At 35.1% G+C, this 26,839-nt stretch overlaps 1 protein-coding gene across 10 annotated transcripts in view; it reads right to left on the bottom strand.

Moving 5' to 3' along the window:
• The window catches only part of DOCK9 (dedicator of cytokinesis 9), a 95,665-nt gene that overhangs the window by 25,398 nt on the left and 43,428 nt on the right, over window positions 1-26,839 (bottom strand). For all 10 annotated transcript variants that reach the window (XM_058019051.1, XM_058019040.1, XM_058019041.1 and 7 more), the window contains exons 10-36: window positions 25,735-25,809; window positions 25,501-25,641; window positions 24,958-25,158; window positions 24,708-24,830; window positions 22,225-22,307; window positions 21,652-21,774; window positions 19,852-19,931; window positions 19,579-19,766; window positions 19,399-19,464; window positions 18,768-18,860; window positions 18,398-18,521; window positions 17,896-18,017; window positions 16,444-16,530; window positions 15,754-15,843; window positions 14,362-14,477; window positions 14,158-14,227; window positions 13,897-14,022; window positions 13,697-13,768; window positions 11,316-11,462; window positions 10,529-10,612; window positions 9,808-9,919; window positions 7,312-7,490; window positions 6,426-6,542; window positions 5,603-5,723; window positions 4,952-5,085; window positions 1,728-1,842; window positions 788-854 (exon numbers count right to left, since the gene is read on the bottom strand). In XM_058019051.1, the coding sequence (XP_057875034.1) occupies window positions 788-854; window positions 1,728-1,842; window positions 4,952-5,085; window positions 5,603-5,723; window positions 6,426-6,542; window positions 7,312-7,490; window positions 9,808-9,919; window positions 10,529-10,612; window positions 11,316-11,462; window positions 13,697-13,768; window positions 13,897-14,022; window positions 14,158-14,227; window positions 14,362-14,477; window positions 15,754-15,843; window positions 16,444-16,530; window positions 17,896-18,017; window positions 18,398-18,521; window positions 18,768-18,860; window positions 19,399-19,464; window positions 19,579-19,766; window positions 19,852-19,931; window positions 21,652-21,774; window positions 22,225-22,307; window positions 24,708-24,830; window positions 24,958-25,158; window positions 25,501-25,641; window positions 25,735-25,809 (3,056 nt within the window). The remainder of the gene's footprint in view (window positions 1-787; window positions 855-1,727; window positions 1,843-4,951; window positions 5,086-5,602; window positions 5,724-6,425; window positions 6,543-7,311; window positions 7,491-9,807; window positions 9,920-10,528; window positions 10,613-11,315; window positions 11,463-13,696; window positions 13,769-13,896; window positions 14,023-14,157; window positions 14,228-14,361; window positions 14,478-15,753; window positions 15,844-16,443; window positions 16,531-17,895; window positions 18,018-18,397; window positions 18,522-18,767; window positions 18,861-19,398; window positions 19,465-19,578; window positions 19,767-19,851; window positions 19,932-21,651; window positions 21,775-22,224; window positions 22,308-24,707; window positions 24,831-24,957; window positions 25,159-25,500; window positions 25,642-25,734; window positions 25,810-26,839) is intronic.

Genomic DNA, 26,839 nt, shown 5'->3' with positions numbered 1-26,839 from the left:
AATAATACAGAAAACAACACAACATCCCTTGTTCCTTCAGTAAGATGTCCTGACAGTTCTTCTTTAAAGTGTAAAGCCAAAATGAAAGCCAGTTTCAGGCTCTGTCTTCCATGTGCCAGCTGAGAATGAGAGTACAGACTGCCTTACTGCCTCTTCAACTCAGCTTCATTTTTTACTGAGACCTTGAGTAGCTCAGCTGCCTCCAACCTGCCTGGGCACAATGGTGTTTGCCTTCCCCGGACTTGTCATTCTGAGCACAAAATAACCTCAACTCCTCCTTCTGAGATCTTCTTGTCTTTTAGACTAGTGGACTCATACTGGACTACTGGACTCATCCTGCACCTATTCCCTTAGGGAACAGCAGAGGACACATGAGGAATGCTAGGAGCACGGTTCTGAAGTTATGCAATTCAATCAGTTTTGCTACACAACCATGTATTTGCTATTGAACAGCTGATGTTACAAGACACAGTTTAATGCAGAAGGGGATCAAGACAGTTGGTTCCTCCTCCCCGAGCACTGCAATACTCTGAGCACTGCTTCTTGTTCAAGAACCTCCTGAGATCCCTTCTGGATAGTCTGATTCCAGAGACTACCATGGACTTGGACAGACATGCAATTGGGGACATCAAGTTAAGGACTTCCAAACAGATCAGGACAATATTATTTAAAAAAAACCCCAAAACAACAACAACCAAAAAGCATTTACACATGCTTATATCCACACTCATGTTGTTCACAGAACAGCAAAACATATAGCTGCATGACAAGCACAAAAAAAACTTACTCTGTAATGGTGAAAAAGTCCATGAGTTCAGATTTTGTAGCCTTGTTCCAATATGTAAACAATGCATCTAGGAAAATTATTAACAATATAAAAGATAACAATTACTATTTGAAGTTTTCCTTAAAACTGATTATACAAATGCTCCTATCAATTCTCCAAATGAGCTTCTGCAATATGATATTAATTAATAACTCATAATATTCCCATCCTAGTTCATATTTTACACAGTAGTATTTGTGTAGCCTCTAGTGCCTACAGCCCTATAACAACGCAAGACTTCAAAATATTTCAGACTGTTAGTCCTATAACCTGCTTCTTTACAGATGGGTCCCAATTTTTTTTTTAAATTAGAATTAATTTTTTTTTTGACCACAGACAGGGATGATTCCAAGATGTATGATCCTAACAAACAAGTAAGATGTGCCATTCATGCCTTATTTCTATACCTCTGTAACCTTTTTCAGGATAACATGACTCTTTCAAAAATTCAATGGATCATCTCACAAACATCCCAGGAGAATGAAGAAGCATTAACATCTCCATATTCCAGAAATGGAAATATATACAACAATCAAATCATTTGGTTCCTTGTAATACAGCAAGTTCTGCAGAACAGAGCCCAAGACACTTTTACAGAACAATGAATTATTCTTCACCTCTGTTTTACAAACCAAACTGTACCATCACACACAAATGTTCACTTTCTTAAAAAGTCCTAAAGTCCTTTAGTTGACCTCACACTTTGAATAAATAATGAGTACTTAATGCTTACAAGGTTTCAGTCAGAGTTTAATTTGAGTAATCACACATATTTGTAAAATGCAGCACATCATGGTACCTACACCTAAAATATTCTGCTGATTTTGAGAAGTTATTGAAATAACAGGCATAAATCCAGCAAATGACTTTGAATTTATAAAAAGCAGGAGGAATTACCTACCATCTGACATGCTTCTTAAAATATGAAGGAAACACATGAGCAGACTTTTGATCTCTGCTTGGTCAAGTTTGTCATATCGAACAACAGAACTTCCTAAAGTGCTGCTCTGCTGGTTCTGAAAAGAAACAGATGCATTTTGGCTGAAGAGTTCTTAAACTGAAAACAAATTAAATTGTTTTCAATTGCTGTAATAATTCCTGCAGCAGAAAAAGGATCTCAGAATGAAGACAAAAATGTTTCATGTAGAGACAGGCCACTAAAACACACATTACACACACCAAGTATACCAAATTAAGCCTCTTTGCTTTGCTTGTTTTTAATTCCTTCTAGGTATAATTTTTTTCCCCTAGGAGCAAAAGGAAAAGTCACCTAGGAGTGATTATTGAACAAGTTAATTATACCTAGGTATTCACATTGTAGAAATCAAGCCTGCCCCTTCTGCTTAGATCGAATACTTGAAAACCAAATGCTACTGTTAGGTGATACATCTATGCTCCTTTGCTTTTCAAGGGACCTTCTGCTGAACTGTAGACAGGACTGCCTCTACAAAATTTGTTCCATTTAAAGATATAAGAACCTCAAGAAAAAGATACATGAAGGGCAATAATATGCATTCTGGAAGACTTACTGCTACTAAGTAACTTGCTCTTCCCCTCCCCTCCTCTCCCAACATACAAACAAATAAACCCAAACAAAAGCAAAACCCTTTCCCTTTTTCATTTTTAATGTAATTCCTGCACTTGTGGGAAGTTTATCAGCAACCCACAATACCATAATCTGTGCAAAAAGATAAAAGCTCTATAATTGGTCTTGCAAAATGTATACCACCAAACAAAATGGAAAACTAAAAATTGTAAAAATGTATAAATTGAACTTCGGGCAGAGACTTGTAAAAGAATAATTTCCACACAGTCTAGTGTTACAAAATCCTCAGTCTGAAGCTTTTATAGATATACTGCATAAACTTCTGTTTAAAGTATAAATTATGCCCTTCATAGTGCCTAATTCTAACATCCAATATGGCACTTATGCAAATGGAAAATGAACCAGACATTAGTTTTCTATAAAGTCAACAGTCTGGTATAATTGATCTGTACAACTCTTACTATAAAAAAATTTACAAATACAAAGGTAGACTCAACGGAGAAAAGCACTTGGTTTCATAAACAAAGCAAGAAGTGACATTAGAACAACCCTTCCTGGCATACTCCTACCTGAAAGCAGGAGACACACTAACCATGAAGGACTATTTCACAGCAACCATTCACTGCTGAGCCCTTTTTATGCATTCTGTTGCATTAAAGAATTCTTGTCCTAAACCAATCTGTGAATCTGGTACCAATAAATATGTAAATCACATACTAGTCATTGAATGGATGCACAGTGAAACTGAATGTGAAACTATGATGAATAGCCAGAAGTTACTATAATTTAGGAGGAGGTGGACACTTCTGTGAGCTCAATTATTGCAGATTCTAAAGACCTCAAAAAGACCTCAAAAACTGTTTATTTTGAAATATCTCTGGTGCACAAGGAGGTGCTACTCTACAGCTTTTTGGATGCCATGGCAGGCAATCAATGGGTGGCAGAGCAGAAACAGAATTGTGTTTCCTACACTTTAAGAAACTGCCCAGAGCACTAGATAATAATCCCACTAAGACTGTTTAAGATACATACAGATAAAATAGGACTATAGCTACTTCATTTAGAATCATGTCAATAACCTAAATAAATAAAGTATACACATATTGAAATAGGAATTGATATACTTCCAGTCTATTCTGATTCCACAAGCATAATACTACAGATTATTCTGAAAGAAAATTAGAACAAAAACATGGCTCTTCACTATAATGATATCAAGCAATGAGCAAAAACTTTGAAATAACATGCACTGAACAACTGATCTACTAGAAAGAAAGTTCAGAAAGCAACAAATAAGAAGCCAGGATTAAGTATTATTTGGGGAAAATATCAACAGCATGCAAAACATAAATCCTCTGTTACCTAAGTTGGCAGACCAGAGTAGAATTTTCAAAGGCTGTTGACTCCTTTGAAAACCCTTTTACTTGGTGAAAACACTACACGTTAGTAATCAACAACATGACAACTAAGTAATAGATGACAGCATTGCCATTTAGCAACAGTGTATACCAAGGTATTTCTTTATTACCTTGGTCAATACCAAAGAACTTTCAGTTCTATCAAAGACTCCAAGACTCAAATTCTGCAGTTATTGAAACTGATTGGATTTTTTATGCTTGAACTAGATCATGTGCATGTACCCCAGGTTTAACATTTGAACATATTTCACATGGTCAAATTGCATATATTGGGTTTGAGATTCAACTGTTGCAAAGAAGCGGCAAAACTACTGACCACACACTTCACTCAGAAGCTTAACTATACCAAGCACAAAAACCAGATACTTCTTGTAACTGAAGAGAGAAAGCAGTATGCAAAATGTTCTCTGGCAAAGCTGGGATTGTCAGAAGTGAAAAATCCATAGTGACACGGTTTTTCTTTGGAGGGTGACAATTCTCCTCTTCTTCTCCACCTGGGCGCAAAGCATGAGCAGAGTGCCTTCTGAGAAGCTTCTCTCTCTGCCCCACGAAGGCATGTCAGGGTCAAGGGGAAAAAGTCAACATGATGTGACTTGCACAACCAGAGCTAAGGAAATGAAATGTGATCAGCATTGACACAACCTGAATACCTCATAGCTACCGCAGCCAGAGCTCCTAATTTGTAACAGCTTTAAAGAAATGGTTTGGAAAAGTCAAACTAACATAAAAGAAATCACCCAGAGAAAGAACAAAAACTGGTTTTTTCAACGTTTTAAAAATGCCAAGTACATTGAACATAGAAAAGGATGGAGTGATGGTCTCCAAAAAATCAAGGAAGCTGTTCTAACTGGAATTCAATCCTCTCAAGCGAAATTCAATACACTTCATCTAGTGCCTTTCACTAGCAAAGGAAACAACAACTGCTTGCTTTTGTCCCTACATTGAAAATCTGTTTGCATTTTTTGTGAAATAACTCGGTAAATGCAATGCAAAAGGAGTTCACAGGATAATTATTTCACAAAAAAATTATATAAAATACTGCTTTGAAGTTATTCTAGAAAGCCCATTCACAATGGAGATCAGAGAAGTAAACTTCTATGACACTTAGGATAAAACTTTAAAATACACTTTTAGGATTCATCTTGGTTTGTTTTTTGTTACCTTGTCAAGAGAATTGCTCTTGTCACTGTGTCTTTCTGGGAGACTGTTTCCTGAGTCTGTGCTTATAAGAGAGCCTCTTGAGTCAGCATTCCTCACACTATTTATATTTGGAGTTGATGTGGTGTATGGGGAAGCTAAAAAAAATAAAACCACAACCTCAAACAACATAAAAATCTCAAACAATACACACAAGTCACTCCATAGTTCAGTCAGACTTTTAAAATCACCATATATTTTTAAGAAAGCAAATAATTAATTCCATTTACTTACTTTTAATGAAGACAAACTTATTCCAGAATTTCAGCAAAGTATATATGTGTCTTAGGGTGTCTAAGCACATACCCACAGACTTATGTACAACTATGTAGATACATACATAAAAAACACATGTAGCAATACATACACACTTCCATGAAGAAGCATGTCTATTTAATAAAAAAAAAAAAAATCAACAAACTATTCCCATTTTTTATATCTATTTAACTGTCACCTTGGACAGGGGAAAAAAGCAGCTCTGCTCCAGAAAATAGCTTTAGTTTCATGTAAAATAGCAAACCCCAAAAGATCCCAAAAGACAGATTTTATGTACAGACTGAAAAATTAAAACAGTTCCTCTTTAATTATTTTATTTTACTTTTTTAAAGTGCTTACCAATGCCAGAGATAACACCAAACAGATCTTTAGGAAGGTTGTTATCCAATGAGTTTCCTGATTTTTGTGGTGTTACTAACTGACTTGCAGTTGGCAAACTTGGCGCATCATCCTTTGTGCTCTGTTTGGTAAAGAGAGGAAAATGTGATTATTTCCCTATATTAAGGACTTAGTGAATATGACATGTCTTCTAGGGAAATGTTTGTTAAGTATTTCTTCCTTATATTTTAATTTCTATTAAATAAGCTCAAAATAATGGAGATGTTCACATTTTCATAAGCTTGGGATACCTTAAAACTTAAGATACCTCAGGAAACATTGAAGAAATGAGTATTCTGTTGAATTTGAAACACTATAAAACAGATATTTCAAAAAGGCTCACATTAATTTTATTTCAAACAAGCAAATATTTGGAAGATGCAAATGTTGGAAGAGTTTAGGAGATTTTTTTCTTAATACTAAATGGAACACAAGAAGATAAGGACAGAAGTAAAATACATGAATAATTAAATCGCAGATTCTATAGCTGTGTGCAGCCATATCAATATATACCCTTCACAAACTGCATTTTAATTAATTCTCCTGTAGCCCTCTTGCACTATAGCTCTTTCAGAATCACACTCCTTTAGGGTTAAGTTCTTCTCTAATTTCTAGAAAATTAACAATCTTTCTCTGGTCCATTTGTTTCAGTGCTGGACTGCGCTGAAAAATTGCAGAATTCTGAAGCTTCTGAAGCTCCTTTTTTTGCCAGTGTTTCATATACAGGTTACCAACAAATTATGATAAAAACAATTCAGAATACCAAACAGAAATTGTCACTTACATTGCTGGAAGGATTAACAGGAAATGGAGACACATCTTTCACATTGATCCGCTGAACATTTTCTATGAGCAGACCAAAGAGTGGCAAATACATAGTGGCTATTCTTGCTTGATGGCCCTAAATAGAGTTTAACAGTTCATTAAAAAACTACAGTTTTAATTTTTCATCACCAACTAGTTTTAATCTATTCACTCCTTAATTGCAAAAAAAAAAAGCACTTAATAAATATTTGCCAAGCCAGAGCTCACATTCATAAATGGCAAAAGCAGGGATCATCACTGTATTTCATTCTAATTTACAAAAGATCAGCAAATTTTATTTACTGTCTGAATAAAATGCAGAAAAACTCCAAAAATTAATGTCATTTCAGCTAAGACTAACCAAGTAAATTAATGTTATGTTAGCTCGATGAGTTAATGATACCTTTCATTAAAATTTTTTTGGCCTCCCCACAGTACTGCTGATGTTAAAAAGAGTCAGAAAATTAAAAATCACTCAAATTACCACCATGACTTGTAGTTTTCTTATACCCATTTCATAAATAATAGATGATGGAAGGACAGCTTCAAAATACTAAGAGCTAATATTTTATGAAATTAAGATCTTGAAACACACTTGTGAAATTCTGATTACTTTAAGCACAGCAGTTAAAGTACACTGTGCTAAAATGCAAATCCACACATAATTATATTAAAAGGTGCTTTGTCATTTAATTTGGTAAAAAGATGGAATTTGCAGATTGGTCTCAATACAGTTTTCATTACAGCCTGGGCAGAGATAATTTTGCTGAAAATTAACAAGGGTTTCTTCTATGAAAGAAAAAACTTTATAGGTGTGCACACCTAAACTTTATTATTTTGTACTACTAGCATAGCAATACACTTACCCTGGTAGCATATCTATCATCAAAAGAGTGCTTTATCATCAAATTCTTGAGCACACTAATGGCAATCTGCCTCACATCTCTGAATTCTTGTAAGGCATTGCCCACCTCCCTTAGAAGCAGTCCAACCAAGAAGTGATTTTTACAGAATTCATCAGTTAATGAATAGTCCAGCTGAAGGTCTGGAAGTAAAATACAAATTTCACATAAGGAATGGTTTTATTTAAATCAATTTACCAATCAACTTAAGGCTGAAGTAAAACCCAGCACATCAGACACAGCAACCTGCTCCCTCTATAAAGTACCTTTTGTGTAATAAAAGAATCCAGTTTATTTTATGTACTGAGTATATGACATCTTTAGAGAAACTTCAGCTTGAAGGGCTCATTTATTAGAACATATATATGTTTACAATGTCAGCTGAGGAGGTGAAGAAGAGTTTCTCATGTTCCCTGTCATTGCTCAATACAGTGATCAAAAACGAGATGCTAATCTCAAAGCACTTTCATTTTCCAAAGAACCCTCTCAGTAAGGCAATCCCTTAAGTCAGAGAGAAGCAGATCTGAGACAGCACAGCCATTATACAGACACACTACAGGCATTCCTGTAACACACTTAAGAGCCAGTCACATCACCTGAGACATCTTTTGCTCAACACACCAAAACAGAGCCAGAAACACTTCTTATAAAGGTCTTCTTTCCTGGCTGAACTCCTAGCTCCCAGGGAGCAATTTATACTCTTCTTTATTGTGCAATCAGAAACACTGTCTTCTCTGGTTTTGCTGTTTTTTAAGGTTCCCTAAGCCAGCAGCTCATAGTCTCTCTTTTCTATGAAAATATTTATGCAGTGTTATTATCCAAGACACTCCCAAAGGCTGGAAAAGCCAAAGACAGAAAGAAGTTCTAAGCAGCTCTTCAGCTTGTGGTCTCAAACCTTGCTTTATCTTGCTCAACCTTGAGGAAAGTGTTAATTAGTGATATACAACTTAACTAACTAGCAGAGTGTACTGAATAAATATTTCAGGAAAAATAGCCTATTCTACAAAAATATGTTAGGCAGGTTTACTTGTTCCTTGTAAAAGCACCTTCCTTGCTTCTGTTTAGTGATTTCTGCTGTAGTTCAGTGCCTGGAAGAAATTAATGTGTCTTCACAGCCACAGAAGCAATAGCAAACATATGACTTGTTTTGGCACAAGACTGGATGTACCAGGAACCCAGCTGGGCTGCACAGAACTTTCATGACTGAGCTCCTACCCACACTAAAAAAAAAAACAAACACAAAAAAAACCCACCCCACAAAGTGGAAGCAAGAATGAGCTGCAAAAGAGGGATACAGAAGTATTCAGGGAGAGTGCCAGGAAAGCCAAAGCTCAGCTACAGCTGACACTGGTAATGGACATCAATAAAAACAAGAAAAGCTTTTACCACTACATGAGCATTAAACCCCTGAATAAGGGAAACATGGGATATTTGCTAAATGGGGATTGTGATTTAAAGACAGTGGGCTTGGGTAAGGCTGAAGTACTCCATAGCTTTGTCACTTTATCCTTCTCTGACATGAGACTCAGGCCTTGACATTCCAGAAACTATCTTCAAGAAAGACAATTAGTGCCAGTGGATAAGGATCAGGTCAGATTGCTCACTATTACCTTTGTTAAGCCATGGTGAAGTCACCTTTGAGCAAGTGAAGGAGAAGAGTGTGACTGGGAATGGCCAAAATAAATTTTTAAATTTTAAATCAAGTTTTAAGACTGCACTGTTGTAAGGGGAGAATAGCAGATGTTGACATGGTCATTGTATCCAAGCTGGGACATTTCAGTCTAGGTGAAGAGACACTCAAATTTGAAAAATAATTATGTGGATCACTCAATAGGTGGAGGTTAATGGTTTGTACCCTATTTGGAGACAGCTGCAAGAGGAGTTTCCCAAGGACTATCCTACTTATTACTACTTCATCAACAACCTGAAAGGGGAGATGGAGCACATCCTCATGAAGCTTGTGGATAGGTACAGTCCATTTGCTCAAAGGGCAGAGCTGCATTTCAGAAGAATCTAGATTCTACAGAAATGGCAATCAAAATCCATAAGGAATAATGCAAAATTCTGCACCTGGGATTGAAAAAATTCCTGCAATGACACCAGCTGTGGAAGGACTAGCATTTCTAGAGAAAGGAAGGCCTGACATGGTCAAAGCAGAAAACTGGGCTACAGACATACTCAAGTCCCTTTAAATCTGAATGAATATATGAAAAAAAGTTTACCATGTCTCTCTTTGGAAAGACTACTCTGCTACCTAAGTACTTCCTTTAACTTTCAATGAAAGGATTGAAACTTTAGACTTATTAGCAATTAGACTTATTAACAAATAGACTTTAGACTGTATTTAACAATTTCAAGCTTTCCATCATCTCGCAGACCTGAAGTTACACCGTGTACACATCTAATAATAAAAAGCTGACATACAAGAAACATGCCATACACTACTTTGGAAGAATTTACCTTGGTATCTCTGAACTCTGCCTTTTCCAAATGGCATTGGTAGATTCAGTGGTATATAGTGCTCATGATTACAGACTACACGAAGAAATTCAAATTTGAATTCAAAAAGAGCCTGCAAAAAGAAAGTATAAGTTAAACAACTGATGTAGTGATTTGAATAACATATTAAAAACAAATTTCTAACACAAAAGGCTGATTCGTTTCAGTCTTGCACTATGTTAGATATAGATACCTGTCAAAGTTCCACATGTCAGCACAAAATAAATCCAGAATAACTCATACTTAACAACTGTTCCTATTTACTATTCCCATTGTCCAAAGTTTACAACCCTATTATGTATTGATGTAAGAAAAGTTTGGATACACAGCAGAATCTCTTTGGGCATCTGATATGTGCTTTCCCCACTCCAGTACGTGTAGCTTACAATATTCAGTATCAACTCTTCCAACTTCACACTTCTTGCACTCATGCTTAAAATTTCTGCTTAGTGTGGCACCCCCACACCCCACTACTTGTGAGATTCACACACTCTAGTGTGCCAAAATTGCACCTGAAGATGGGAATCAAAATAGGAAACACTGCTTTGATGGAAAGAAAAATGCTGTAGGCACAGAGCAGGGATTTCTAATGTAACTGGGAAAAGACTTCATGCAGGACTTTATCCCCATGCATCAAGAAGAGACAACACTTAAAAATAGCTTGCTTAAAAACACTGAGTACCTTTGGATCTCCTGGGGCAAAGCAGCTGATGTAGTTATTGATCTGCTTGAAAACAAAGCCTCTATCCATAAAAGTGAAACACCTCTGGGGAGAACAAGCAAAACCAAAATAGAATTGATTTATTACTGTCTCTGCATTCAGTAATTATATTTCTGTATTTAACAAGTTTATTTTTGAAACACATTCTTGACATTTCAGTTTGAATATAAAAAACAATAAAACAAGCAAACTAAATACATGTATACATATATACAATGTATATATATTATATATGAATATCAAATTTTCCCTTAGGAGTGCTGATCATAAATCACATATAAAAAGCAGTTTGAAAAGAATCTTGACAGAAATGAAAATGTCATGCTGCTAGAAGTTTTATCTGCCATTTCAGTTCCCATCCTTTTTTATCCCTTGTAGATATTACTGGCCGAAAAATGAAAGACAGTGAAATAAAATGCATTCAAACAAAGCACTGCTGAAAACTTTTGCAGGATCTGAAGGCAACCCAGATGATATTTTTAAAGGAACAAAAAAGAAAAAGCAAAATACATTTTGAATAAAATACAAATTCATTTCTTAAATTACCAAATTTCTGAATGGATGTCATCTTGTTTACAGAAGATGTAAATCATACTTCAAAGCATTTTAACATGGACATAAAACTATATTTAAAAGGCTTTATGCATGTTCAGCTTCATATGAGTTGGCTTTAAGATTTCATAACATCCATACAGAAGCAATATTATTTAAAGAATAACCACAGAGTCCAAATCTCTTGTGTACCTACTTTTATAAAGGCAGCCAGGCTGTGGTTTGCATTTTTTGAAGCCTCTGGATTGTCTCTGTACTTCTGAGTGATGTGTGGCATTAGCATATTAACAACTGTTTCCACTGCATGATGAAAGGAGGCAGAAAATCTCTGGTTTCTCAACAGCTAGAAATTAATTCAGATACAATATTAAATATGGTTTATAACACTAGGATATATCAGAAAATTTACTTTAGATAACATATAGATAACCTGACAGGGAGAGAGGAAACAGTTTTCGAATTTTCTCATTTTCTAGAGTGAGGGATCATTTGTTTAAAAGAAAATATTATAACATGCACTAGCATCTATTAGTGAAATTCAAGCAAGGCAGTCTTTGATGGCATAAACCACATGTATAAAAGCTCCTAACTGTAATGCATTAATATTTTTATATACTGCAATAAACAACACAAGCTTAAGAGGGAATATTTTAATTTCACCCTCTCCAAAGCAGACACCAGCTGGTTCACATATACTAATTACATTATCAGTCTTTCCTGTCTTGGAAAAAACCCCTTTTTTGCTGTTCTGTAACTATTATGGTAATGACTGCTTTCATCAGTGAGGAAATTGTCATCCATGCTTCTTTCTTTCTTTCTCTTACTCCTCAGCAACTTCAAAATCTCAGCTCTCCAGGCATCAGAACCTTACTCTCTGTGTTTTTAAGTTTCCACAATCAGAACTTCTTTCTCTTACTTTTTGGTAGTTTGCCAATTAGCTTAAAAGATTTCCTCTTCATTCATCATTTCTTACTTTCCACTCACCATCTACATTATCTTCATCAATGACTTTGTACACACTGACAAATATTGGTCAGTAAGTGCTCTCCAGCTTTTTGGCACTGCAGGGTCTCTTTTATTTCTCTACATCTTACAACCTTTACTACAGATTCTGTCTTTTGAGTAAAGAGATTAAATGGCATATGGTATGAGGCTGATGACATTGACAAAAATTGTTTCAATTGTACAGTCATTATCTCTTTAATTTTTGAAAACTGAAAACAAAACACCCATGTCCAAGTACTTTTATTTAAATAGTTTTTTGAGCTACATTAAACACAACATTGCTAAACAGAACAAGTAATTGTCAAGGTCCCACATAAATCAATGATTGTATAATTTGCTTCCATTGTGTTTGAATTGTGGTCCAAAACCTCTAGCTTTAGTTTAAAAAAAATTTAAAATAGATATTAAGGCTGAAAAATATCCCTTTACAAATATAAACAGTACTCATGCAAGAAGTAACAAATAAGAAATAAAGACTGTGTTGGTGGGTATGCATGTGTCCTACAACACCCTTGTAGCTCTGTCTTTGCTGGACAGTAATGAAACACAACCCTTGCTATAGAAATAATTTTGTTACGCAAGAAATGCATCTTTTTATCAGATATCATAAGCAGGAAACACCTGAGTGTATGTTGCATTTATTACATTATCTAGTAAGGCAGAAAAAATCTAGCTAAGTAATTTATGTTTAAGGGGCTTGTAAATCAAGAAGCAATATTCAGGGGTGAGAATACTTGTGAACTGTAGAAAGTTCTTCTCTCTCTTTCACATTACAGAGAAGGTGACAATGAGGCTCCTTGAACTGAGACTCAAACTCTACTGATGATACCACAGAGTTTTAACTGTAGCACTATAAAGCTTTTTTTCCTGATCATTGCACAATTATTTTTCACTCACATACTTCAGACTTCCAGATATATTCTAAATATACAGTGAAAATAGTGATAACAATATCACAACAGCCCATTATGTTACTCACATGAAACTATGTTGTATACTTGAAACTTTCAAGATTTGTTTCAATCCAGAAGTAAATACACTAAAAAGCTGTCACCAATGCAAAAAACACTGCTCACAGGCTAAGCTTGTAGACAAATGCATTTCTAAAGTTTTAGCATTCTCCTTCCAGCGCAGGAAATAACACAAAATTAAATATTGACACTTTTTACTACATCCAGAGGACTGTAAATTTCATGACTCACTGTTCTCAGGGTCATTTAATATCAGAGCTACAGTACTGCTCAGGAAAAAGCCCACGTTTTTTGGATACTGCTTACATCAAAGGCTTATCTACTGCTCCCAACTTCTTTGTACCACAAGAATAACAAATTCCTAATAGAAAGTCTGGTGATTTTCAAAGACTGCTCTACTCTATGGACTTTAAGTGTTTCTATTCTTTAAATTAATGTTAAATCCAGACCTGTAGTTTTTTCCATCTAATATTTAAACTGATTTTTCCTGCTGCCTCTTTCTCTCCCTTTCTTTCTAATATGCAGTAAGAAACATGTGACTGGAGAAAGAAGAGACCATACAGATCTTCCTTTAAATATTTTTTTGCAAAAGTTGACATACCTTCACTTTAGAGTTTTCTATCAAATGTTGAGCCATTGACTTTATCAGAACTTCAAAGAAAAACCACGAATACTGCAGAGGAAAGAAAAATTCAGTAAGATTGCCACATGTGTTCAACAACTATTTCAGTACACTTAGTTCCTGTTCTTCAGTTATGACTAGGTAAGAACATACAGTAAAAAGTACAGTTCAACACATACCTTAAGCAATTTGTTGCTTGTAAGAAAGTCAGCAGATGGCTTTAAAATTGTTGTCATTGACTTTGTCAGCTCTTCATGTACTGTCTTATATTCAGAAGCAACATAAGGTTCTGCTTTATATGCATACTTGGGGAGGAAAAACAGAATTAAATACAGAATTATGGCATAATAAAAAAGAATTGAAATTAAATAGGTGCAACTGAATTTAAATATGTTTATTAGGGAAATAAAAAAGGAAATATTCAATTTACTTTTACCTACCTTCACATAAGATCTCAGGTAGCTATCCAAACCTTCTTCATGACACTGAGCAACAATATGGATAATAACCCTAAACAGAAGTCAGAAAACAAGTAAACCTATAAAGAAATCTGTGATTGCAACAGCAAAAGTGCCACTCAATTACAGATTTATGTGATAACCAAATCATCATGCAGACTCTATGAACCACTTAAAATTCTTTACCTTGTCACGTTGACTGCAACTTCCTCTTGAGTTGCTCTGGTGAGAACTCTGAACAACTGGTTTAGAACAGTTGGCAGGAAAGCGATCATCACATGGCCCTCCATTGCATGAAGGCTCTAAAAGAGAGTGGCAATACTTCACTCCTGTGTGATTTAAGTGCTGTTGATTCAAATTCTGAAACCAAAATATTTATTGCAAGTCTTCTTCCAAAAATACAAGCTGCTTGCACCACTTGGTGTTTGCTACCAAAAATACGGCGTAGAAAGCAATGGAGGATATTTTGCAATATAAATATTTAGTAAATGCTTTCTACAGGAAAGTAAATTAGGGATACAAATTAGGTGTTATTAACAGCATTTTAGAAGTACTTATTTGTGTTTCTCCATTGAAATGCACTCTAGGTAATGATTCAGTGAAAAGTCTGTCCATGTGCCCAACAGCACACTGAGACTGATATTGGTATATTTTGGTATTTCATCCACCAATGCAAACATCTAGCAAACAGAAGTTCCACAAAAACATGCAGATTTCTTGCCTGAGCTAAGTGCAATACTAATTACACTAGTTACTGCTAAGCAATAAACTAACAACTATGTTAAAACTGAGGATGAACTAAAATCCCTAACTACTTAATGGAAATTGGAGACAGTGAATTATTAATGACAATTTCTTCCTGATATGCCTTTGCATTCCATCACATGCAAAAGGTCCTACAGACATAATCACCAAACAGAAAAGGCAGTGCATGAAGCTCATCCTACAAAGTATTATGCCAGAAACTTCCCTGGAATTAAAGAGGATCTGACAAAAAGAATGTATTTACTGAACGTGCATGCAGATAACAAATATCAAATGTTCCATTTAGTGTTGGGTGTTAGGCAGCTGTCTTGTCTCTGACTGTTTGCCTGCATATCCACACTATTCAGGAGACAAAATGGTCTTTCATCCTATGTGATCTGTGTCAGAAAAAATTGAAGTGGAAACCATTATTGATCTAATCACAAAAGAGAACTGAAGACCCAACAATTATGACCTTCTAAGCAAAATTTTAGAAAAATCAAGAGTTGTGATTCCTTACAATTTCCATACACAGTTCAATTTGATTATTTTGACAAAGTAAGCCCATTAGTGTTTTGAAATTACCACTCATAAAGCTGACCAATACTGTCTCATTATTTCTTTGTGGTTTCCTCTTACATTGCAAACTGTCAATTTATTTAAGGCAGAAAGTACCTTTGTGGGTTTTTTCCACAGCATATTCCATTAATATGAGTCATAGTCACAGTACTAATCCTCACACTGAAAAATGAGACCTATAAAATGTCTGAAGCTCCAAGGCTTTGCAAAAGCATGAATGAATTATACAATCTGTTATTCACTGCCATTTTATACCTTCAGATATTTCACAAGATCAGTTCCTAGTGCACGAGCTCCAGACTCTGTTTTCTGACAGTACTGAAAAAAATTATGCAAGTGCTGGTCCTGTCAAAGACAAAAAGAACAACAAATTAAACAATATCTAACATTACAATCTATAATCTATTAAAATTATTTATATGCATAAATACATATCTTTGTCCATAGATTCAATTTTCAAAAATAATAGCTGAAGTGCACTATTCTTAAGACTTATTAAGTCTTTTTTTTTTTAAATGAAATTTCAAGTGTTTTTTGAATACCTACTATACAAAATGCCCCCTATATTTGCTTCCTACTGACAGAAAACAGCATACTTAATTATCCCAACCAATCATAATATGTTTTCTATGAAAAGGTCTAACAGAATTCATTGCTCTGCAGACATGCCAGGAAACTGCTTTTAGACAACTATGACCTCTCATCTAACTGGAAAATTCAGACTGGAATGGATGACAGGAGACAAAAGGCTCATGTTTTGAATAACTTCAGTTTAAGATCTGTTTTTCACATCTGATGTAAAAGAAAAAGACCATGAGAAAAGCCCAAGAGACAAAAAAGAAATGAGCACACTGAGTTTAAGAATCTTCCCATATATTGTACATACATACTATGAACATATATCATTTCTAAAAATTCTCTAATTAAATTTGCTTCATAACTCACCTGTGTATACACAGTTGACACCAGATGAGTGGATATTTTTAGCAGTTGTTTGCCTCCATCTACCCATTTAATTTCAGGACCAGAATGCTGCACACATACATGAGGGGGGAAAGTAAAATAATGTAGTAGTATATTAAAATAAAACAAGTAACAGTACCATTAACAACACTTCTTTCAAAAAGAAAAAAACAGGTTGAAGAAATGCAGTGTGCAATGAATAAAGTCATAAATAAAGCAAAATTATGCAGGCAATATTTCCAAAAGCATTTATGAAGCTTAAAATGTACTTTACAAGTCCCACAGTATTTTCCTCGGTGGCTAACAAAATTGATTCTCTGCAAGTCACAGATTTTGTGTTTCTCCTAAACTCTGCAAAGAAACTTCTGACTAGAGAGAAATATTTACTAGTTTTCTCAGAAAAATAACACAAGGATTTCCACAGGTACTCACAAGGTTTAAATCTTAACATGTGTCACTGACAGGTAGTGACACTGCCAGTCCTTCCTTCTCATCCCATTTCCAAAGAACTGAGAATGCTGACCCTGATATCCAGTTAGGGAGAGATTTTATTGCTAAATCTACCACTAGTCATATTGGTCCTGATATTCTACCCATGGGCATGAGCAGAGACAGACAGCAGAGGCATAAAGAATACACCTACAACGTGAGAGGATGAAAGATGTGAAGGAGACAATGGCTGGAAAGCTTACAGCAGAGTTTAAAAAAGAGCAGCTGGTAGAACAGGAGGAGAGCAGCAGCTCTCGCTGTTGATTTTAGGTCTCTTCCTCCAAAATTAGTCAATTTTGTCTCTGCATTCAAACTTTGTCAAATTCCCTATCACATTTTCATTTGTATTCTCCTTGGTATGATTTTTATGACTACAATTATGCAAGCTTTCTGCTTTGAAAAATACAACCATAAATTTTACTTGTGAAGTATAGAGATCACAAAAATCAAGATGTGAGAATAAGACTTGTTCAGGAATAAAGGACTTACTGAAAGGAGACAGCATGAAATGCTAAAAAAAATTTAGTAAAGGACTTCAGATTATTTGCATACCTTCATAAACTCAAAATAATTTTAAATGTTTAAAAATCACTGTAACCTCTAGTTAATTATTACTACAGAAAAATGAAACATAAGCATATTTTAATTGTATCAGCTAAATAACAACAGAAGTAAGCATGTAACAACTTTCTGACTTTTACAAGAATTTGACTCAACCTGTCCTAATACATTTTTTTCTGTCTCCCATCTCTCTTTGGGTTTTTCTGTGTTCTCTAAGTTGGACTAACTTTGACTTTTGCTAAGCATTCCATTTCAACTATAAAATGAAATAAATTCTATTGGAAAATTACTTAAATCTTATCAGCTGACTGATTACAACCAATCTTTCTCTCCACTAAGTTTGGGTTCTTTTTTTTATGATTAGAGCCATTTTCTATAACATACCTTTCCAATACCCACTTCTTGATAGCTAAGGTAGCCCGAGGGAAGATTTGCTGACACTGGGATTTGCTGCTCATTGGTGACCACTCTTCCATCTTTTATCAAAGGAAGCCAAGAATACCCAACTACAGAATATGAAAGGCAAGTAATTTTAAATATTATGAAACTCCACATATACCCTTACAAAAAATGTCTTAACAAATAATTCATGTAATTCATAAAATAGAAAATGTTACTGTAAAGGCCAAATGATTTGAACTCAACTACAAAACATTGAAAGCACAAAGTAACTGTCACTGATTTTGAAAAACACTGTACATTCAAAGGACACTCTAAACCAAAATTTGAAACATTTAAATTAGAAGATATATTTTATTAAATCTTTCAGTCAGTCCTATGTAATTAGAAAGCATTATATAGATCACAAAAATTATGGGTTACCAGATAAGCATACTTCAAAAAAATTCACTAGCAATGACTGAAAGTAAGGCATTAGTGTACAAACCTTGTGTTTCAACAACATCTTTCTTCTTTGTACTCCCTTTGCTTGAATTATCACAGCTGACATGGTAGAAAGTGAACAACAAATGGTGCTTTTCATGTAACTGAGTGGGGAGCTCTATTTTAATCTGAAAGGCAAAGAAATCTCTGTAGAAGTTTGCAGCCAGAGCACTGACATGTGTTACTGGTTCTACATTTAAAGAGTAATTCCAGATTACATGTTATTTGAAGCTAGACCACAAATCAAACATACAAAAATTATAAAAGAAAGGGGACCTGATTTAACTGAGAATTTTGCAATCCTCTAATATTTTCTTGTAATTTGAAATTTACATTGTAGCTGACCTGGTAGTTTCCTCAGAAAGGCAGCTTACCTCATCATAGAACTCTGGATTTTGATGGTGATGCAGAACAGCAGCAAATGCACTTCTAGTAAATACTGGTCCACCAGGCCTACCATAGATACACTAAGAATACAGAAAAGGAAAAAAGAACAAAAAGACCCTGTGATCCTTTTTTTACTCTCAGCTTAGGATGTCTCACCCAGAATTTGAAATATTTTAACTTTAAATGTGTTTAACTTGGTTTCTTTACATGATGTTAAGTCTGCCTGCTGTGCAGTAGAGCTGAAACTGTGATCTCACTTCAGGATGTCTCTACATTTCTCTACTTCTGGTCTTCCAGGCATCTTTTATACACGGTGATAGCTCAGAAAATAGAGTTTGGCTCTGCATTTGAAATATATCTTTAATGTTTTAACTTACTGGGGAGCAGGTATAAGCTACCCTTGCTTGCAATAAGTTTATTCCTAGAATTTTAGTAAAAAAATTTTAAAGACATTAAATGCTCTGAGGACTCTTTAGAATCTCTTTTATCAGAAACAAGCAAGCAATCCAGAAGTTACTCTCAAGCCACCATCCCAAACTAGATCAATTAAAGTACTACTGTTATTTAGCTAACTGCTCACTATTTCCTTCTATCAGCCACAAAAATGAAAAGACTGACCTTCAAAGGCAAAGAATCCTCTTCATCAGAATCCTTGAACTCAACACACACTGCAATATTTCTAGCCTAAAGCAGTAGTTAAAAAACATAAACCCAAGCAATTAATCATCACAGAAATAAATATGTAAACAATCTTAACTAAACCTGAGAAAGAAACTGGTGCAGGTTTCCTCTACTCACCTTTGCAAAAGACTTTTGACTGTCATATTTTAAGTGCTTTGGATAAACATAAAGATGATTGTTGTAGATGGTAAAAGGCTGAGTGCATTTTGGTATACAGGGAACAAACTCCTCTATTTCAAATGCTGTGAGTGTCTTGGTACTGTTTTCAAACTGTTTCATGGGAATGTATGATGAGTTAACATAATCTGAAAATACATTGAAAAAAAACAAATAAAGAACTGAAGAGGAAAAAGCCCAAATGTCCATTTAACAGTGTTTGTTAATACTTACTTGGAAAATCTGGTGATACATTGTCAATTGTAACATCCAGATTTCCTAAAATAACAGGAAGTTTGGCCATCTTTTCAGGTCTGTAGGAAGGGAAAAAAAAAAACAAGCTCTCAAAGTCAGACTAAATGCAAATCAGATGCCAGTAAAAAAAGATAATAGGAAACAGAGGCAAAAGTAATATCCTGAAATAGGAGTATGAGAGGAAAGGTGGTTTGAGGGTGCATGACTGATCTGGTCTTCCTTTTTGCCTAGATGCACAGTTTTCTTTTCCTTTAAACCCTCAGGAAAAGAAATAAAAAGACACAAGTGTGTCAAAGGTCACAGAAAAGCATGACTTTTTCTTTCTTTAAATTTAAATGAAACACCTTTTCAAAATTAAGTTTTGCCATGTAGTAACTCATGGCAACTATCATTTGCAGCCAAGAGGGAATCTGTAAGTTTTAAATCTCAGTGGTCAGTGATAAGGGTTCATGGCAGTAGGATAAACCTGGGAGAAGAGAAATCAGCAAGTTTCTATCTCCTGCTTTATCCAGACTAACAATTCACCTTGCAAAACCCAAGTATAGATGTTATGATATAGCTGCTTCAGAAACATGAAGTACAAGTATTTTCCATGCCAAAACAAAGCAGAACCCTTTATTAAAGACAGTCAGCAGCATAATTTTTAAAAAGTATTGCACAGCAAGTGGACGCAAGGTTTTCCCAAAAAGCAATCCCATGCTGTGAAGCAAACTTGTGGTTGGATTTGGGATTCTAATTACAACAGATATGCCTTAGACATTAGAACTCCTTTCCTCCTGTATTTCCTGTGAAATACTGTACATGGTTCCACAAACAGGATGCTGCAATAACCAAAAGCACTCCCTTAACTCACAGAGTAGTGTGGCAGGCTAATTTACTGTTTGTTTCAATTCCAGTAATAGTGTTTATGGCAAGGAGTACTATTATTGTCTGTTGTAATATCACACGCTTTTAATTAAACTACATACTTATAATCTCAGTTCTACTATTTAATTTAAAAAACTTTCTCTACAATCTCAAGTTAAATATAATATTCTCTTAAAAAATCAATACTTAACAACACAAAAAAATCTAAAATTCTCAACAACTAGAGTTCCAACAGAGTACCAGCATACTCCACTGCTACATGAAGTTCAACAAAACTTTTAGCCCCTTGCTAAAAGTGACCTAAAATATCTATTGCAAACCTCATCTCCTCATCAGATTTGCTAAGCAAGAAGAAAGAAACTGTAGCTCATTTTGTGCTTAGTGATTGTTCAAGTTAATACTTATAAGCCTTGCACACAAACCAATAAAATCTTTAGGAATACTTGGTAAAAATGTTCTGGTTTTTAGGTATCCTGAGACACATTCCCAAGGAAGGTGGACTGGACACTTGCTTGAATCCCTTTCCCTGAGAGCCAGCATCCCCTGTCCAAGGTCAGGGAACAGATGATTTCTGCTCATACTTGTTTTCCTTTGAGAAACAGATGAGCATATTGTTCAAACATAACTCCTAGCACAGAGATACTTCAGGATATGACAGCATGTTACATGTGGGATTATACCTCAGTCCTGTTCACAGCCCCAAACCATGTAAGAGAAAGATCTGTAGCTTGTTTGAAGGCCTTAACTATATTTACATAGATTCTATATTTGATGTGAAAGACATTTATAAATACATACATCAAAATATTAGATGCTCCAGTTCAAGACCATAAGATAATATTGTGTGGGTTAGGAGTGGGGGGTTTTAGGTTGGTTTGTTTCTGTTTTTTCAAGTGGGAAAATCCAACTTACTTCCTGAAATCTGCTAACAATTTCAACATGTCTTCATTTGAGAGTTTATTACTGTCTTGTCTGAAGAGTGCAGAAAATCTTGCACTTTTGTCCAGGGTTCCTGAGGCATCTTTAAACAACGTCCTGAAAGTAAAAATCCTGCTTTTAGCTGAGTTTATGAAAGTGTTGAAATTCATTTCAGGAATTTTTTTAATTACAAATCAGAATATCCTGCACCATCCTTCATTAATATTCACTAATTTAATATTTTACTTATTGTAGGTGAGTTTAACATATAAATAGCTCAGTCTAACAAATAACTGTGAGCCATTTCATCCTTAATAATGTAAAAAATATTGACAACAGAAAACAGCTGGTAATATCTACAGTTTGAATAATCATGTATGTTTATAACTGTTTTCCTACTACAGAGCTGAAGTACAAGGTTGTTGGAAATCTTGGGCTAATTGAAAGCAAAAGAGGAAATAATTTAAATAGCACATGAAGTTTTACAAGAAGGGAGACGCAAAAAAACCATGTTAGAGAAAAGTTATACAGAGAAAAAAAATATAGATTGACAAGATTTGTCCTCACCTAGCTGCCCAGGCAAAAGGCATTCTATATTGACCTAATCTCTGGCATGCCTGCTTAGCATTCTTCAAAACTTTCTGTGCAACCTACAAGGGACACAAGAAATAGCCATATTTGAAAAGATACGTTTTTCTGAACCATTAGTACTCAAGAAAAAACCCACACATTGACACTGATATGAATTAGAAAATCTTCTTTAGAAGACTGTAGATTAATCCTAAGTATGTGAAGGAAAAGACAATTGATAATGCCTCTTAACTATTTATTTGAGGTTAAGCACATCCTGCTGATTTCACAGCACTTCATGGGTGAAAACAGACCCATCTACATTTCTGGTACAAAATACTTAATTAAGCATGAGAAACATTATTATACACAGAATATAGACTGAAAGCTAGAGCAAAATTAAACTGCTTTTAAAAATAAAACTCCAACTTAAAAAAACCCCCAACATTTCCCCTCTCACTTGCTCCCCCACCTATATCCAGCACTCACCCTATCTACCAGAACACATTCCAGCAGAATAAGTAGTACAATATCCTGCAAGACTTGTACTACAAAATCTTCCCCTACAAAGTCTCTTCCACACAGACTATTGGAAAGAATTGTATGAAGGTGACATGGACAACCCTGTGTATGGACACTGCAACACTGCTCTCATTAAAAATTTAAATTCTTGATTTGGTTAACTTTTAAATGAACAAAAAACTCCATCATACAGAACCAACAACTACAACAATCAGAAGCTAGAAACCCATGGGTCTGAGATGTTCAACACCGAGCTGAACCACTTGGGCTTCTCTTTTCCAGAAATCAGCTTTTCCCATGTGTTCATACAGAGCAAAACCAAGTACAGACTAAAACTTCCTGAATATTATCCCTGATCTGTGCTGTTGATATTGTAAAGAGGTGATTCTACTAGCGTGTTTGAAAGAACTCTCCATTACCCTTTCCTGTAAAAAAAGGGGAAATAGCACTCGGAAGCATAAAACCTTAGTAAGCAATGACCATTAAACCACTGTATTCAACATTAAAGGGGAGAAAACGTGTTTTGGTTTTTTTTGGCTGTAGAAATTGCTGCTTCCATTTTCCCTTTTTCTTGTCCAGACTAGTAATTTTGCAGGGAACTGGAACTCTCTCCCTACACTGACCCACATGGACGCCTATATAGCTGGTACTGTTCTAATTTGTTTCAGATTAATACAATGCAGTCCCTGAGAACAAGAACAGAAGAAAATTTCAAACTAAGCATTCATTGTATAAAATTGTAAGTGATTGAATGCTAGAAAGCATAAGTCAATATAACCATGAGCATTCTCATTGTCCACTCCCATTGTACAGGACAACTACAAGTCCAGAACTCAGCATCACATGTGGGAACACCTGGGCTTTTTTAACCTCCCCACATGGCTCAGGCCCAAGCACACCAAAATCACCCACACTCAGTTCAGGTTTTATTTTAACTCAGAAACAGTCAACATCAAAACCAGACTCCTAAAATACAAAGCTGCTGTTTTTCCAACAATAGCTGGGGGGGGAAAAATAACTCACACAATCCTGGAAAAACAAATCAGTAGGCTGATCTATATTAAGACCAAGTGAAAAATACATGGTTTTTTACATGTAGCTCAGCCAGCATCAAATTTCTAGAAAAGAACACTGTTGCCCTGCAGAGACTGAAAGTTAACTGTTTCTTCTTAGCTGAAAACAGGCAAAATGTCAACAGTAGCTGACACTGCCTACAAAAACACTTTTCTTACTTTTTCTGGTATGCTGGTCTGGCTATTTAAGCATAACTGTGAATCAGAAACATTGAACTTCTGCCCCTTCACTGACAAACAAGAAGTAGCAACTAACAAAACTTTTTGTAGCTGTTTCAGAGAACATCAAAATGTTATGCCATCCTAGATTCCTGGAAACTTAAGATGTTCCAGTGGATAATTTCCAGAAGTGATTTGAGTGATTCCAGAAGTGATTTATCAAATCTACAAAGAATTTTATACATAAAACCAGAAGCTTGATGATCTCAATTGTTCTGGAGGAAAAAACCAGCAAGAGTGCAGATAAAGTTACAGTAAACTATTGTCACCAAAAAGTAAGACAACAAAACATCAACTGTGTTACACTAAGTAAGATGCATTAAAGAAGGAAGACACAGTTATGATCTACATTAACATTTCACTGTTCAACAATTTTCAACTCAACTTTCACACTGAAGTCCAATATTCTTTTGTCAAAACAGTTTACTTAAAGGCATTCTAAAAATTACATTGTCACAATTATAAAAAGTGAAATAAATGTTTCCAATAAAATGTTCCTTTATCTAGAATGTAATAATAGTTACATGAAATAACTACAACTTACTAAATCAAATTATCCAGTTACATGAATTTACTATAAAACAACTAAGGTTTTGATTTATATTAATTTGAAATCAATCTGGTTTGCCTCAGCATTTTTTCATGCCACAGAAGAAAATAACATACCTTTGATGAATCTGAACTTTTCATGTATGGCTCAGCACAATGTGTAATACTTCCCTGTAACACCTTTTCTATTCTAGCCACAAGGAAAATGTCTGTATGAGGACATGTGACTGAGAATATACCCTAGAGACAAAACAAGAGATAAATAAAGAAGGAAAATGCACATTTTACATCACATAATAGAAAGCAAATGAAATCATGCAGGAAACTTGCATCCAAAATCCTACTGGTTCAGGTTCCTAACTCTTACCTGCTTTGGATATTGCAAGACTGTTTCATGAATGTCCTGAATTCTGTGTAAGCTGTCACCACTGCCATTCATCATTTGTTGAGAAGCACTGGACAGCATGTGCCTTACTGAGGCGTGGTTCAAATCAACGTGGAAATCTGCTGAAATCTTCCTGTTGTTTTTAATATCAAATAGTGACAGTGTGACAAAGAAAGGTTCTACCTAGACATTAAAAAAAATTAAAAATCAAGTGTCAGTGCTGGGTGTAGGAAAAAAAGATAAGTAATATTTTCAGGAACACATATGGCCATCACCCTACGTATTACTGACAACGTGTAAAAGACACTGAAAGAAAAATTTTTTTCTCTCCACCATCCAACAAAAATATTAGCAGCAAAGTTAATTTATGTAGGATTTAGGCCTTCATTGTGATTTAAAAGAGCAAAAATCCTCAAAATATAAATTTCTCAATGACAATGAATCCCTGTCATTAAGGATAGTGCCAACCAAACATCAGGATGTTTATTTCCAAATTAACTGAAAGTAATTAGATTAATTATTTACATTTGTTGTTGGTCCTTCTTCATTTTCTGCAACGCAGCTTTGCAAATTAAAAGATAAATCATTACACCTTACAAGAATTTTTTTTCCAAATTTCTCTTCAAATGGCTTCACTTCTGGTTCAATACTAGAAAAGTCAAGTTTCTATAAAAAGAGAAAAGAAAAATTAAGGTAAGCTTGCTTTCATCTCAAAAGGATCAACATAAAACACCCCTGCTTCCTTGTAAGAAATCTAACCTGTGCATCTGGATCCAAGGCAAAAAGTTTAACTCTGCTTTCAGTTTTCAGCTTGATTTCTGCTTCTCTGGTGCTCTGTTCAAAACAAGAAAATAGGTCTTGATATCACACCATTAAAGTGAGCTTTAATTTCATGCTTTTTTCTGTGATGTTCAAAGCTCCACACATTTTTGATTCATGCATTCATTTCTCCCTTGCTGAGCTTTGTACCTCCTGAGTTTACACTGATCAAACATGACTAAGCACAAAGTGAGAGCCTCTTCTCCTAATGCTTCTTTCCAGCCTGGAAGTACAAAACCTTACATCAGCAACATATAACCTTCCATGCTCATGAGAAGTACACTTCAGTGTTATTTATATATCTGCCTCCTCAAACAATAACTTCCATAATCCTATTTTATTTAAATAAAAACACATAGTATGACTGCAGGTTAAAGCTCAGAGCTATCCTGAGACCATAAGATTGCTGAGGAAACAACAGATCACCTAAATTAAGAAACAGCATCATAGCTTGCTTTCTGTTTTTTCTTTTTGTTGGTTGCTTTTTTTTAACTTTTCTTGAGCTCTACAGCCAAAGAAGTGGTTTTCCTGTGGGCAGGTGGAGAAAACCCAAAAACTTCCAAAAGATAAACCCCTCACATTTAAAAGTTACTTTGCAGAGTTCACTGGGATTTGTGGACACCTATCTTTAAACAGTAAAACAAAAGTGAAATGGAACAAAATAGAATGTGAAGACTGATGGTATACATAGGTTACCTTTGTTTGAAAAAGGAATTATTTAAAGAGCATTCTAGGATTTTTAAAGTCACAGGACATGACAAATGAACAGATGCATGTACCAAAATTACCCATGCAGGAGAAATGCCATTCTTAAAGCAGCAGCTGGCTAAACAAGGATACAAAATATTACATTACAGGCAGGTGTTCTTTTTGGATCAGCCTGTATGGGTTAAAAGAAACTACAACCCCAAATGCTCATCACTGGCCAGAAGCAGGAAGTGATCTACTGTCTACATCTGCTTTGCTGGAGACTGAAGCAACTTCTACTCAAGAGAAAGAGTGCGTCTCAAGAGAAAGAAAATCAAAACAAAACAAAAGAACAATC

This window comes from Melospiza georgiana, chromosome 2 (genome assembly GCF_028018845.1).
Source record: "Melospiza georgiana isolate bMelGeo1 chromosome 2, bMelGeo1.pri, whole genome shotgun sequence".
Classification (NCBI taxonomy): domain Eukaryota; kingdom Metazoa; phylum Chordata; class Aves; order Passeriformes; family Passerellidae; genus Melospiza; species Melospiza georgiana.
The sequence above is the reverse complement of the archived record's forward strand: the minus strand, read 5'-3'. Positions and strand labels throughout refer to the sequence as shown.